The following is a 16,532-nucleotide window of genomic DNA, read 5'->3' on the forward strand; positions in this document are numbered from 1 at the left end:
GTGTTTATGTAATTGTTCTTGGTTATGAGGTTTCGTTTGATAAGGATCTAGAGATCCAAGATTCAATAACAGTCAAATTGTCAGCTGTCTTACCTACACACTGGGCTCATTAAATCCTGGAGCAACCTTATTGTGGGTGCTTCTGCACACCTGTGAATTGGCAACCCTCAGATGCTATTAATCCTTCCCTTTTTAATTAAAATTAAATCTATGTGCTCCCAAAACAGACATGAACAAATTAATGAAACCCTTGCTGTATGCACAGCTCTACAAGGACTGAAGAACTTGTTTCTCCTTTCCAACTTCAAGGAGAAAAGAGTAGTTTTACTCAGGTCATTAGCACAGCATTGCAGATCAAATGATGACCAGATCTGACTATGCACAGAGCATGCATTCTTTTCTGGCAGAAGCATGATTCACTGAAACACCCATTTACAATTTCCCACACAGATAATCACTCAGTTCTCAATGAGAAGCGCTTTAGTAATTTTTACATGAGAAATTACTTCACCAATGGAAGAACTTAAAGGAAGGATCCCTATTACCAAATCCTTCACTTTGATTAAACGTCATCTTCACGGTACGACAAGCAGAGCCATCTCCCAGGCAAACTCCACACTGGTCTTCTGTTGCGTTGGAATTGATCTCATAATCACAGCCAACAGCCTAGAAGGAAAAAGAGTGTCAGAATACACAGCCTCCACAATGAATTACTCAGAGCTCATCTATCACTTCACTTCTGAGCGGGGGAGTAGTATATATCCTGTATAGTGTATTACACCAAGTGAAAAACAAACCAACAAACAACAACCATCATCATGTCACAAAACATACAGTAGTGACCAGTCACTTGAGACAGAAATGTACCATCCAAATGGCCTCATTTTATCTGGGACTGGCCACTATATCCAGGATTTGTGTCTGCTTTCTTATGTCACAGAGCCATCCACAGGTTCCTGGGAATGCAATGCAGTAACAGAACTGAAATCTCTGCCAATCCCCCTGGCAAAGAGAAACTCTTCAGTAGGCATGAAATTTTACATCAATGACTCTCTAGCTTGCCAGCATAGAGGCATGGGTCCAGATACACTGGGTCAAGTGAATCAAGTTCTACTAAAAATATTTTTCCAGTTTATGCTTGCTACAGGAAGAAAGTCAGAGAAAAATGTATTCATCCTGAGTCAGGAAAAACTTCCTTGCCCAACCCAAAAATTCTGTGCTCTTACATCTTTAAATTTCAACAGAATTTGCATTTGGTTTTGGGATTTTTTTCTGTCTCTCTTCAAAAACAGGCAAGATTGCAGAACACAGTATAAAGTCCAACACTTGGTGGTTGTTAACAACATCTAAGATACCTGGAGGCCTGTGATACAGATGAATAGCCAGAAGTCTGGTAGTATGTCAAGGTTTTGTCTTGGTTTGAGATATGGTATACAGCATCATAAAGTCACCCCCAACAGGTTTTCTCAGCTGATTTTTCTCAAGCTTTTAGGTGCTTTATCTGCCAACCCGTCTAGCCCTCCTGATGTATGAAAATCTGGTATAGGAACCTCTTTTGATGTTCATCTTATTTTACCTTCAGTACATCAGCTACTGTATATTTCTGCAAGATTCTGACAGGAAAATCCATCTATTAGACTAACCTAGGTATACAGGCTCCTGCATTTTTTAGTATTTTTCTATCATTTTCAGCTTAAGAAATACCTGAACATTTGTCTAAGTGCCAATGATTTAATGAACAATTACAGAAACAGTGAGAAACATAAACAAGGAAAGTCCTCAAGCTACAGATGGTGCCAAACTGCAACACTTAAAAGAAGATTCCAAAAAAGAGATGCATCTATCACCTACTGCCAATTCATATCCAGAACCTTTCACACCAGCTCTGAAAAGTCACAGCCATGTCAAAAAGTTCTGCAGCAGCCTCAGCTTCTCCCTCCTTTCTGTGAAGGCCACTTTCAAAAAATGGAAGGTTTTGTAATGTCTTGCACACAGACAGATCCTGGCACCAAGGACCACACTTATGAGCAGCACAGAAGGCTACAGAGATAACGATATGTTGGCAAGGTGACTAACTTTTTGCCTCCAAGTATGCAGCTATTTGACCAGGGATGGATTTAATCAACTATTTGGAATGCAGAGACACCACAGCTACATGAACAGGATGTTTCTTTATCTTTCCAGGAGTTCAGATCTGTCTCTTCACCAGTTTATCTTTAACACTTCCTAATAATTTAGAGAGGCTGAACTGTTGCTGTTTTCTCAGTGATGCATTCCACAGTACACCTACTGTACTATTCGTACATCTGTTAATCATCTCCAAACAGTGAAGTCATAGTTATCTGGCTAATAATTAGACCAGAGAAATAGTAAGACACTCTGGAGAGTCATAGAATTTGAGGTTTATTTTCTATACTATGTACATATACACTTGAACAAAAAGATGGGCAAAGTCTGAAGATGGAACTCTTGTGCTTTGTGCTTTGCTATTAGAAAACATAATTAATGACTGCTGGGAGCTTGTATTTTGAACATCTCTAAAAATTACTTGTCTTCAAATTGTATATTTTTTTGCCAAATTATCATTTTCTGGTAGAAAATTCATGGTTCGGGAGAGGTTTCTGTCTTTTATTTACTGTGCATTCTTGTTTGAGAGGCTGCACACAGAATTAATTTATCTATTTCACACTGTCAATCAGATACTTTGAAATGAACATCGCTGAGCATATTTCCCTACCAAGTACTGTGGGGTGTAAAAACCCCCCAGAGGTTTAACTAATTACTTCTGATTAGAACAGCTGCAGCCCTGGCTCTAACTGAAATGGCAGCAACACAGTATCATCCCTTCCCTGCCTTTGGGATTAGCAATCAGTGCTTCTGCATGGGCTGTACTCAACGAGCTCAGATCTTTCCCACTTGACCATTTCCTTTAGCAACAGGTCTGTGGAATCAAACTATGGCATCACTGTGATGTGAAGAGAATCCCTTTGTCCCTTCCAATAACAGAAGAGAAGTTTGTATTTCAGTGTTCTTCTGATATATGAAACAGTTTGTATCTGATCAGATATGAGCCTGACCTATACATGCAACCTACACATTCCTGGGGTTTTGGAATACCCAAGAATGAGGTAGGGCAGACAATTTACTCTGCTACAGTAAATAAAGTCTTTGCTTAATTCCCCAGCGCTGGGGTGCTGCTGGTGCTGCCATGACCTTCACATCTAACAGCAGGGTCTCATCTTACAAATCCATTAAAAACCATCACGAAGCAATATTCTCATGTCTCAGAATAAACAGCAATCATTTACTCCAGATACATTTCCATGAACTTTAATTTCCAGACCATGTTTTCCTTTATCACTCCAGTGAATACCACATTATTTTCGTCATCTATTATAATAATTTCAAGATGCTTCGTTCTTCTTTCCACTTGCTTTCCTCATTATTCTTGTGGATGCATTTTCTCAACATGCCTCAAACCTTCCAGAAGGTCAATACGACCCATTAATGTGCACTTGCAGTCCAGAAATAGATGATATTTAAGGTCCATTCCAATGTGAACCACGATACGACTCTATCATGAATTTCTGAATTAGCACTTGCTAAAGGGGTTCTGGAGACTAATATGGGTTACAAAGTAGGAAAGAATATCAGCAACAATTAGGCTCTGATTTTTTTAATACACATATGTCCTTGTGCACCCTTTCCTTGTCAACCCTGCTGTGTTACAGGAACCACTGTGTACCATGGCATGGGCAACACAACTTTGCCATTGTCCCACTCACCAAGAGCTTTTTTTAATGCATCTGAGATCAGCTTTGTTTCTGGTCACAGCACACAGTGCAGAGGCAGATGTAATGACCTGAACTGCCCGGCTGAATTACAGGAAGGAGAAACAATTTATTTCCTGCTGCTCAGTGACTAAAGGGAAAACAGCCAGAGATATTGGCATTTTTCCATTTCCAGAGGGAGAGGCTTTTGTGTCAGATTGGCAGTGGGGGACAAATATAAAAAGTCCTTGCTGTCATTCAAGGGTATGGCCTTGAAGGGTACTGCTTGAATATTCATTATGTGAATGCTATATTGAACTTTAAGGTCTTCCCTTCTTTTGTCCCCCCCAGTAAGTCTTCAAATAAAGCAATGATGTTTACTTCATGCTGGCCATGACATTTCCTTGAATGGAGATAAATGCGTCCTGATGTCATCAATTTATCTTGTAATTTGTCTGTATGGGTCTGATTCAAATGTCCTGTTGGACTAGCAGTGGGAGGAGAAAGCTGAAGTGTGAAGCAGTGAAGTTACTGCATAAAAATCCAAGCTGTGTAATCTGCTTTTCAGTAAGAGAAAAAAATTGGTTCCTTCCCTACTACACAGCTGTGTAATTCTCCAGTACAATGTCAGTCTCTCACAGTCACAGCTGTGAATTACCACAGATTTGCATGACTGAAGGTCACTTAGGCCTATCAAAATTCTGTGCAGGAGATGAATGGCTGCAAGAAACATCAGAGATGCCAGATCCTCCACCTTCACCATCTGCACACTCCAGTGAAAAGAATATGTAAGCCTCCACTTTTAGATGATGTGATGGCTTGTACCTAATCAAAAATCTCCATTATTAGGGCTAAACAACCATACTCTGATCGCAGTATCTTCACTCATTAACAGTGGGGGAACAACCTAGTAAGGTTGTTCTTACTGGACTCACCTCGTAAGAATTAAGAGTGCAGTTGTGATGCATAATTTAAGCACAGGAGTATAGGCTATGTGCTTTAAAGTTCTCCCAAATAAAAGGGAGAAAACAACAATTGAAAAATGAGGGCTAAGACATACAGTAAAAAAAACCCTAGTCATAATACAGCTTGATGATTTGAGATTAAGTTATTGACAGATCTTATCAGATCTCCTGACAGAACTTTTCTGCTGTATTAGGTCAGTGTTGAGAGAAAACCCAGCTATTTTATAGGCCAGGCCTTAAATGAGTTAACAATTTTAGCCTGTCTTTGAATTGACAAGTTCTAAAGGAATACCATGCAAACAACACCTCACTTCAGCACTCACAACACCTTCCTTCAGCACTGATGCACAGGCAGCACTTCCAAAAAATTGGGAGATAAATTAAATGGACCAAGTGATCAGTGTCTGTCTGCACTCACTTCTCCCTTGAAGATGCATATTGTGGCTTTGTCAGGCCAGCTAGGAAAGCATCTGGTATACCTCAGGTAGCTAAAATGAAGCATCTCAATCCACATTTAGCCATCAAAGAAAGACCAGTTTCTCTGATTGCTCTGAATAAATTCATGACAAACTGCAAAATTAGACTAAAATCAGATTAATTTAGAAGATGAAATTCTTTACTGGATCTATCTATCTTGTTATGACATACCCGGTAGGAAAACTCTGAACTTACTTGATAAAAAAATAGCTACTCTACACGCCAATCACATGTGAGCAATTTAGACAGTGGATCTAATACCATATTAATATAATTTTTTCTCAATTTCAGACCAAAGTGAAGTGTTATTTTAGTACTCAGGACAAATGTGAAGTACTCTTGTGAGATACAGTTCTGAAAACCAGAACAGCACTTTAACACTTGTGAATGTCTTTTCCATATCATTAGCAACATGCTGCAATCAAACTACAACAATGATGTGCCAGACTAATTATACTAAATGCATTTCCAGATTTATTCTCCAGGACCTTTAATGTATCTATTGTGTTCAGCTAGCTGGACTCAAATACTAGTAAATTAGATTAAGACATATGAAAAAGCTTCTCCTCAGGTGCTGTGCTGGGTACCTATTTCAGATGAAAGCATGCTATCTTTCAATACTGTGAGCTATTTGGGTTACCTATTCATCATTTGGTCTCATTTTGCATGGCTATATTGTTCATTCTGTGATCCTGACTCCAAATGAATCTGTTTGCCATGAGATGTGAAGCAGCAGTCGCCATGAGCAACACCTACAGCACCCTGGAGGGAATTTCTCTTTGGGTCCACAGAACTGTTAATGCTGAAATGTACCTGGACTCTACAAACTGCAGTTAGATTAGCTTCTCTTTCACCTCTGATATCCCAGTTTGGATTAATTCAGTCTTGCTATCTCTAAAACAGGTATAAATCTGAACGGCCACAGGCAAGGTTTCCATACAGAAAGCATATGGAAACTAAAATTAATCATAACCATCTCCGTCCAGCTGGGCTGGAAATCAGAAAATGAATGTTTCACAAGGACAGCCTTTCTGAATTTGGTAATTGGCCTCTCCCAAGGTCAAAAGCATTGCTAGGGTATGGAACATCTACTATATGTTTCAATATGCTAAAGATATGATTCATTCTAGCTTGAACCGTTCAAAGCCATCATAGTTCACAGGCCCATCCTGCCCCTCAGCAAAGTGAAGCAGGATCTCTTCACTGTGAACTTGAGCAAGATCTTGGTAACTCCCTTTCATAAATGCAAATAATGCAAGGAAAGCTTAAAACACAACTTTTATTACTGGTCTCTGAGGCACTGTCATTCTAATAAAATAAGAAGTTTAAAAAGAGATTGATTTACCAATCACGTATTAAAAATGTGAATTTTCCATCACTGGAAGTGTTTAAGAAAAGAATGTAAAAAATGTCCAAAAAGGAATATAATTTGTACAGAGATGAAATAAACAACTTCTTGAAGTCCCTTCCAGTTGCATTTTTATACAATTAAGTGGCTTGGGGCACACAACTCCCGTACTGGGTAAGCTAATGTAGTTTCCACAAGCCACCAAGTCCTGCTCTTGTTTCCAAAACTGCTAAAAGCAAAAAAGGTATTAGGCTTCAAGGAGGCACAGGACAAACCCTCCATCTGAAGAAATGAACCACAGATGTAAATATATCCTCTACAAGAAAAATTCTCATTTTATTTATAAGAAAGTGACTAAAAGCAATGCTGAGATTGTGGAGGTTACAGAATTTACAGAACACTCCTTCAAATATCATACAGATACACACATCATCCTGGAAATCTGCTACCAACACACAGAATATGCAGAGACCATTATACTTATTCTTCAATGCACAATATTATTGAGCCATATACACTGTGTTTGCCCATTATCTCATTGTATAACATTATTCAGTTCAATATTGTAAACTATTTTTACTGCCCTCAACTGCAAAGTCTGATCCTATTAAAAGACAGCTCAGAACAGCTACATGTGTATGGTTAAATCACATTTTCATAAAAAACCCGACGGACAGCAGTGACACCAATTACAACCCTAAAGCTACAATATTTTGTGAAAACTTCTAATCAGAAACAGCTTTTCTTGAACTGATGTTTTAAAATACTGGGAAAAAAACAGAGGATTTAAAAGCCACCAAAAGTAATCAGCAGTCAGTCAAATAGAGTCATTAAAAAGGGTAGAAATTCTCTTATGTTTATCTGGAAAGCTTGTGCTATAAACTTGCTATAAAAATGTGATAATATTGAGTACTTGGCCTTGGTCCTACCAAAAAAAATAGTTAAGCATCTTCCCATAACTTTTTAAAATTAAATTGTAGAGAAAGAAACATGCAAACATACCCAATACCTTACACATGCCATTAATACAGATATCTCGGCTGTGCCTTCCTTCAAAGCAAGGAGTGCCATCAGTGACTGCATCAAGCATCTTCTCTGAAAAATGGCCATCTACTGGGCGGCAGTGGAGCTCACAGGGGTTTGCTGAAAGGAAACAGGAACACTCACTCAGACAATACACCAGCAGGACACTGAAGTGCAGTGCACAGGGTCTTTGCTGAGCCATTTGCTCACTTTCCCTGTTGCTTGCCCGAACTGGCAGAATGAGAAGAATTGAGCAGAGCCAGGGTGACACAGGCCTGTTAAACAGCACTTGTGGATTTGTGGGAAGCAGCTGGAAGCTGGTCCCCTCACATCTGCGTGCTCTCTGTTGCTGGCACATCTGCAGCCACTGCTGAGTGAGGCTGCAATGAGGCCATCAGCTGTGATGGAGAAAGGGATGGGAAACCAGCAAATCCAGCTGTCACTAGAGCAGGGGTGGGATTACCAAGGACACTGACAAGAAAGTTTTCCATCAGCTGGTTACTGAATAATTTCAGAGGTAATTTAAACTTTCCATCACTGCTGTCAGCCTCTCTAAGAGAGCAGTCAGCTGCCTGCTTCTGATCTTGTGGTTTATCATTTTCCTCTACCTGTTCGTACTTAATAAATAATTTCAAACTTTTTTTTTCCCTGCTTGACAACTTATGAAATAGGGATAATATTGCAAGTCTGACAGCCTCAGGCTGTTTTCAGATAGATGTCCCACAGAAGCAACAGGGAAGAGAAAAGCTGTAGCAAGAGCAACAAGGGGCCTCTGAAAGAAGATTTTCTGTGATGGAACAGGGCCTTAATCCATTCCATCTACAGAGTAAGAAGAGCCAAACACCAGCCTCCCTGTCTCACAGACACTGGCCTTTGTGAATGGGAAATCTTGAAACTGAGACATCAGAGACACAAAGAACACAAGTCTGATAAATAAATTGTGTGCAAGGAAGATGAGTTAGAACTGAAATTAAGGTCAAAGCAAGGACTGACATAATCCCTGGCTTTGTAACACTCTCTGAAAACTCTGCAGCAGAACCAGAACTATCTGCCTGAATTAAAAATCATCCACTATCATATTAATGAAGGACACCAACACAAGACTTGTCTTCAGGTTTTGGTCTATTTGAAGACCCCAGTCTCGCCCAGCACTAAAGCAATTTGTTCATGCTCAGCAATCTGAAATGCTTTGCTGAGAAAAGCAGTGGGCCTTAAACCCACCAGTCAGTAGTGACTTCAAGGCACCATTATTTAATAAGTTTAAAACTACCTCCCTTTGTGCTGCAGAGGTGCTAAAGCTGAGTGAGTTTTATCCTGTGCCTGACAGAGCTGACAGAAGCTGCTCCCTTGATCTCAGAGGGATGCAGGGTAACTCTAAGCCTTCCACATCCTGGTTGATGAATTTACTTTTATCTTTTCCTCATTTGTTGGCTTTGTTTGTGTCATAGGAAGGACTGTTTTTAAAGAAATTTTTGGTAACAAGAGAAATGCAAATCTCTGATAATGCAAATAAACTAATTAATTTCCAACAAAAGGATTTATCCTTTTGAAGGAGGAAAATTTGCTCTCATTACCCTGGTTTGTACAGCACCAACATACACACAACACCACACAGTGCATAAAGGTGACTGCAATTCCTCCCGTCAAAGCTCTTGCAGATTAAGAACTGAATCCTGCAAAGCCCGAGTTTTGGTACTGTGAATCTCATTTGTGTAAACATGCAGAAACACTGCACAACTGGAAACAAAAACAAATTAAAAATAAAAAACCAAGAACAGTAAAGGAAATCCAAAACATCCTTAATGAAGGCTTTTTCCCCCCCTCTTGTCAGTAGAGCTAAAATGACACCTTAGGTCTGTCACCCAGTGTGAGCTTCTGGCTCCTCAAACACAAATACCTTCACAAAGTGCAAGTGATGAGACCCAGAGCACATGCATGGACCATGGTTATACAACTGGTGGAATTCCAGCTGATGTGAATTGTGTTCAAGAACATCAGTGGAGGTGGAGCTAAAAAGTTTTTCAGGCAAGAACATAAAGTTTGTAATCCTCACCAACCCTCAGCCCCTCCGTGAAAGCTGCCAGCCATAACACCCACCACTTGCTTTGATAAGAGCTGTCATGGTAAGTGATACAAGTGATTTTAATTCTGTCTGTAGAATTCTTTTTATGGCAGTGTGATTAAAGTGATTACTTTAGTGCTCTCAATTTTGCTTCACCTTGCCTACATTCTCAGTGTAGCACTTTTCTATACAAAGCACAATATGTTTATGACAAGGAGAATCCAACAATTCCAGACACTCTGTAACCTGCTCAGACAGACAGATTTTACAGAAAGACATTTCAGCTTTTGCAATGTTTCTAATGAAATATGTGAAACAGAATATCTGTACCTCTTCATAGCTGTGTTTTGACAAAACAAGCAATTTCATTTCAGAAATCACCGACAAGAAGAAAAAGACAGTGCTGACGAACTCCTGCCATAAATATGATGCTGTAAATCTTTAATTCAGATTCAGTTTTTAAGGAAAAATAACTCCCTTAATAAGTCAAACTAAAATGTAAAAAAAACCCACACAAACTTTCATACTTGCAAATGCTTTCTATGTATGAAAGCTTTCCTGTTTTTCCTGATTGTGTTAACTGATCTAAAATTAGTCTCAACACACAAACTTTACTGTTTTTCATTCTATATGTATTTTATGAAGCTCCTCTGGAAATTATAGGATATTTACTTCTCCACCCAAAACTCAATTATATCTGATATTTATTTCATTTTCATCTCCAGAAAGAAAGGCTGGTTAGGCCACCACTGAGGAAATTATACTAGCAGTGTATTTCGCACTCACTATCTAAAATTATTTGTTTATCTACCTATCATTATTTTTTATTATGGTTGAGCTCAGGGACCTTGGCTCTGTTTTTCTAGGGTTATAAATAAACTGCATTAGAATCAGCCAATGACCTCCAAAACAGTATCTTAATATTTTTTACACAGAACAGATACCTAACATTTTAAACACAGAACAGATAACAAACTCACACACAAGGAAAAAAAAATATATGTTTCCTGAAATGGTGGAAGACTTGCATTGAGTTCAGTCTTTTCTCTTACTTCAGACCCAAAAATCTAAAAAGAGTTAACTCAGGTGAACAGGAGCACTTGAGTTGTTCAGAAGGAGCTCATTAAAGCAGCTGGTTCAGTTTCAGTTACTTCAGCAAATTTGATTAAATCATGATGAGATTTTAGCAAAAAGACTGTAATCCTTGTAACTTTTAGGCCAAAATATACATAAATTCCTGAAACCCAGCATATGCATGAAATACTAGATCCAATCTGTGAGCACTCAGTAATGACCACGTATCTCTACCAGCTCAGGGGTACACATGCTAAACACTCCTTAAATGTTCCAGTGAGTAGCTGGCATTTAACTCACTCCTTGTTTTCCTTTCTAGAGCAAAACTTGCTTTGTTCAATCTGTGTTCTTCAAATCATAGAATCACAGAATGTTTTGGACTGGAAGAAATCTTAAGGCTCATCCTACCCCCCTGCCACAGGCAGTGACATCTTCCATGAGACCACAGTGCCCAAAGCCCTGTCCAATCTGGTGTTGAAAACTTCCAGGGATGGGGCATCCACAGCTTCTCTGGGCAACTTGTGCCACTGCCTCACCACCTCACTGTAAAGATTTTTCTTCCTTATAGCTAATCTAAACCTGGCCTCTGTCAGTTTAAAGCCATTCCCTATGTTCTATTCTACTAACCCTTGTAAAAAGTCCCTCTCAGTGACTTTCTGACTTCCATGATGCTCTCCTGTCAACCTTCTTCAGTCTGGCTGCATCCCTCTGCCAATTCCTTACTCCTACCAGGACATAAGATTTTAGCACAAGTGCCACCCAACACTCAGCAGCCCAGAAAAATTACAACCTGTTTTTTTACATGGTGTCCACATCTTACACTTGCTGCTGATTTGACCAGAGACATGATCAATTCCCTAATATATGAAAGATTAAATGGAATCCCAAACCACAGAGCTCCCTTAAGGGCCCAGTGACTTATCTGTAATCAGAATGAGACTGAAGAAGCAAATCAGAAAAGCTGAGTAAAAGTTCTGAAATCTGGGCATTTGATATTTTTCCCCTCTGTATATTGTTAAAAAGTTCAGATTCACCAAGTGTAAACAGAACAACATGAAGATAAGTAGAAAGGAACATATTTCCTTCCCAATTTAAATTTGTTTACCTTACAGCTGATTCCCATGAGTTCACATGCAGGAGGGATCCAGCTTAACCTGACTAAGAAGGATGTGATTAATGTGTCTGTCAAAAGAAGATAAGGCTTCAGTATCTTTCCCAACTTCACAAGGAAGAAAAGAGGTGAGCCTCTACTCTTCAACCCCTCATCTCTGTGAGAACTCAGAATTGACTGAGGAAATCCCAAAAGAAAATTAGAAAAGACAATTACAAACAGATAAAACGGGAAAAAAAGCTGAAGTGAAGCTACTTATCACTTTAACCAAGCCTGGAACTCCAAAACTAAGTTTAATTTTGAAACAGGGACATTTCATCCTGTTAGCTCAGCCCTTGTGACTGTATCAGAACATATCTTATTTGACACACAGAAATATTTTGGAAGAAATATGAAATTTAAAACATTTAGAACACAACCCCTATCTGACATAATGACCAACTAAATGATCCTGGCACTGATACAGAAAATAAAGGTAATGATATGATTTAATGTAGGACTTATAGATGGAAGCTAAGCCCTGAGAAGCTATCAGACTCATATAAATGGAATTTGTCAAATGTATGAAATAAATAAACATGGGGTCAGTCTGATGGAAAGAGAAGTGGATACATACTGAAGTCTGCCCAAAGTGTCAAAATAGGGGCCTGGGTCATGAGAAAAATTCAGAAAATATCCTGCTCAGGCTGCTGGATAGTTTATCACCCTTGAACTTGGAGGTCTCTGTCATTTTAAGATTCCCAGGGGGACTCTGATGCTCCAGCTTGAGCACATGGATTTCTGAGGCCCAGAGCAATTCCATAACACCACTAGGCAAGTTCCCCAACAGGCATAAAGTCATTTGAACCAGAAAATTCTCAAGTGAAACCTCAAACAACAGGCTAGGAAACAGCAAGATGTGACTTACTGCTTTTCTGTGAGACTGCTTGTTAAAAGTGGCTGTTTTATTAAATCATAACTATTCAAAAATGTCTTTGTTATGTTGTGAAGTTACAATTTACACAAGAGAAAAGACTCTTTAGGTATGTGACATTTGCTATAACTGCCTTACACAAGCTATGAAATTAAAGCCAGGAGAGAGACCATCCAGAAAATCTACTGTTTTTTTCCAGTGGAATGAAAGAACAGGGAATGTCTAAAATGTCACAGAATATCTGGCTCAGGAATCTATTTCCTCAGCTAGACACTTCCACATAAAAACTGTACATGCACTCATGGCTTGCGAAAGCTTAATTATGCTTTCTTTCCCCTTTATATCCCAAGTGCAGCATAAGAGGGTCCAAAATGCCTGATACTAAAACAAAGAGCTGTACTGGGTTTGCATGGCCGGGCTTTGGTAGCGGGGGGCTACAGGGGTAGCAGAAGCTGTGGTGTCACAGCAGAGGTCACCACCTTTGGTCTCATTTTTGAAGACAGGCACACAGCTGAACACACTGAAGGTCATGTGACAACAGATGAAGTTTACTGATGGACGCGCCCTTTTATAAGGGGTTCAAAATTCCTGTGCTTGAACAACCAACTGGTTGAGGTTGAAGGCTGCCCAGCCCACTGGCCAAGGATGTGTCTGCATTCAAGATTGAATGGGACTGGCAGGAGTCCCCTGTTTTGAGTTCGACTCCTACTTATCATTTTCTTACCTAGGGACTCGGTAACGGACAAATCCATGTCCCACACTTCTACTCTTTAATCAACTAAACTAGCCAAACTAGCTTCTGTTATGGCAAATTTTATCTGGGCAGCTTCAAATCAGCTGTAGCTGTCACAGTAGCTCTGTAAGAAGCTGCTAGAAGCTTCCCGCATGACTGACAGAGCCCACATCAGACAGATCCAAGAAGGACCTGCTGCCAGTAAAGACCAAACCACCAGTGACAGTGGCAGCACCTCTGGGATAATGTATTTGAGAAGGAGGAAAAAAACCTGCACAACTGCAGCTGGAAGAGAGGAGTACAAATATGTCAGAGGAACAGCTCTGCAGACATGGGGTCAGTGAAGGAGGAGGGGCAGGAGCTGCTCCAGGAGCCAGAGCAGAGATTCCCCGGCAGCCTGGGCTGCAGCCCTTGGGGAGGTAGCTGTGCCCCTGCAGCCCCTGGAGGCCCAGGGGGAGCAGAGATCCACCTGCAGCCCTGGAGGAGCCCACACCAGAGCAGGTGGATGTGCCTGAAGGAGGCTGTGAGCCCATGGAAACCTGTGCTGGAGCAGGCCCTGCCAGGAGCTGCGGCCTGTGGAGAGAGCAGAGCAGCCCACACTGGAGCAGGTTCCCTGGCAGGACCTGTAGACTAGGGATCCATGCTGGAGCAGCCCGTTCCTGAAGGACTGCAGCCTGTGGAAAGAATCCATACTGAAGCAGTTCAGGAAGAACTGCAGGGAAGGACTTAGTTGAAGAAGTTCAAGGAATACTGTCTCTCTTGCATGACTATTATACTCTGGTTTAGTTTCTAATAAATTAAACGCATTTCCCCAAGTCCAGTCTGCCCACAATGGTAATCAGCGAGTGATCTCTCCCTGCCCTTATCTCGACTCACAAGCCTTTTGTTACATTCTCTTGTCCCTATCCAGCTGAAGAAGGGAGCAATATGGTGGCTTTGGTGGACACCTGGTGTCCAGGCAGGATTAACCCCCTACAAAAGCCAAAGCTTTCTTGACAGCAAGACAACATAGTAACAGAATGGTGTGAAAAAACCCTGAAATTGAATTGCACAAGTTAAGAGAGTAACTAAGGGAACTGGCAAACGTTGGTTTACATATGGAAGACATTGTGAGTAAAGTCTCCAGAGACCTGAAACATCAGCTCATTTTTGTGGGTGGGTTTAAAAAGGCTGTTGGTTTGCTTTTGTTTAAAGTCTTGCTTTGTCTGGACACACACATGCAAAAAAGGCTCTAAGTCCTGTGTCTCTCAGATACAGCACTGTTTCATGACCTTATCTGCAGGTATTTTAGCCAGGACATCTTTAGCCACTGATAGAAGGTGAAAGCATATTTGAAACTGAGATGGGAGGAAAACTCTCAGATGTATTTCAGGTAATTCTGGCTGGACAAAACTGGAAGCAAGGTGCCCACAAGAGCCACCCACCCTCAGTCATACAATGATGTCAGGTGAAGAATCAGTACAGGATTTGGGCAGCTTTCTGCTTATTTGAGTGTTACCAGGAGAGCCTGTCTACCTGGGGAAACCAGTTTTACTTTAAGAGTTTAGCAGCAAAACACTTTAAATGTTGCTAGTGGAATGTAAAAACGTTAAGGGCCTCCAAGGTAATGGGAAAGACATGGAAATATATGCTGAAATTCTGGCTGCTGAGAAAATGGATTAAAGCAGTCAAGAAGTTTTCAAGCCACAGGGAAAAAAATCCTTGATATTTGAAGGATTTTGCAATTGATTTTCCAGATGAAACATACCAGGCTCAGCAGCACAGCCTGTTAAATAGAGCTGGTTTGTCTGTACAGTTCTGAACAGTTCCATTTGAAATACAGCATGGACAGAGCACAGCCCTGCCTTCCAGTGTGCAGCAAGCATTTGACTCATGATTCTCAATGTCCTTTAGAAACAGACCTTCTGTAAGACATGCACATGCAGAACCACCTGTTCTGTTGCAGTGTCACAGACAGGACATGAACTGAATGAATGCTGTACCCTGCAGTAGCACACCCTGAGTAACAGAGGTCTGAAATCTTAATGACAGGTAACTGCAGATGTTTTTTGAGGTTGGTTTTGGCCTAAATGTTACGCTGTTATCACTTGTCAGGCTTTACTGAGATTTCTTCTAAAAAAACCTCTATCAACCACAATTTCTTTCATCAGAAATTTTACTAGAAGTCTGCCTGCTCTAGGTTAATCTTCAATGGTGTTATTTGTTGCATGGAAACAGTAGCTGAAATTTAGGAAACCAATTCAGAACCAGCAATCACTGACAAAACAATTAACTGAAAAATACTACTGGCAAACGAAACTGGAAGTTTAATCCTGATCTTCCCTATCCCGTCTGTCTTATTTTTTCATTAAAAAACACATTGCTACCAAGTTTGCTGCTGCTGTGGGAAGTGGCTGATCCACCTGAAGGCTTTGTTGCCATGCAATGGGACCTTGACTGGGGGGGAGTTGGGCAGGGAGAAACTTAATGGGGTTCACAAAGGGCAAGTGTAGGTCCTGCTGGGGAGGAATAACCCCAAGCTCAGTTTGGGGTCTGACCTGCTGGAGAGCAGCTCTGCTGAGAAGGACCTGGGAGTTTTGGTGAGTGGCAGGTTGCCCATGACCCAGCAATGTTCCCTGGCAGCCAGGAAGGCCAATGGGCTCTTGGGGTCCATTGGGAAGAGTCTGGTAGTTCTGGGTTCCTCAGTACAAGAAAGTAAGGAGCTACTGGAGAGGGTCCAGCAGAGGCACAAAGATGATTAAAGGACTGGAGAACCTCTGTGAGGTGCTGTGACGACAGACTGTGGGGGTTGGGTCTCACCAGTGCATATAAATGTCTCAAAGTCAGTGCCAAGAGGATGGTGCCAGACTCCTTTCATTGGTGCCCAGGGACAGGACAAAGAGCAATGGCCATAAACTAAAACAGGAAATGCTACCTCAACACATGGAAGAACTTTTTTACACAGAGGATGGGAGAGCACTGGAACAGCTGCCCAAGGAGTTCGTGGAGTTTTCCTCTCTGGAGACATTCAAACCCACCTGGATGTGTTCCCATGACACCTGCTCCGGGTGACCCTG

General features: G+C 40.8%; 1 protein-coding gene across 3 annotated transcripts in view; it reads right to left on the reverse strand.

Annotated features, from left to right (window-relative positions):
• The window catches only part of ADAMTS12 (ADAM metallopeptidase with thrombospondin type 1 motif 12), a 146,171-nt gene that overhangs the window by 39,498 nt on the left and 90,141 nt on the right, over positions 1-16,532 (reverse strand). For all 3 annotated transcript variants that reach the window (XR_010352737.1, XM_064403882.1, XM_064403883.1), the window contains 2 exons: positions 7,570-7,703; positions 546-666 (listed from right to left, as the gene is read on the reverse strand). Coding sequence is in view for 2 of the 3 variants with exons in the window: in XM_064403882.1 (XP_064259952.1) it covers positions 546-666; positions 7,570-7,703 (255 nt within the window). In the remaining variant the exon portion in view is untranslated. The remainder of the gene's footprint in view (positions 1-545; positions 667-7,569; positions 7,704-16,532) is intronic.

The sequence above is a fragment of the Passer domesticus genome, chromosome Z (genome assembly GCF_036417665.1).
Source record: "Passer domesticus isolate bPasDom1 chromosome Z, bPasDom1.hap1, whole genome shotgun sequence".
Lineage (NCBI taxonomy): Eukaryota > Metazoa > Chordata > Aves > Passeriformes > Passeridae > Passer > Passer domesticus.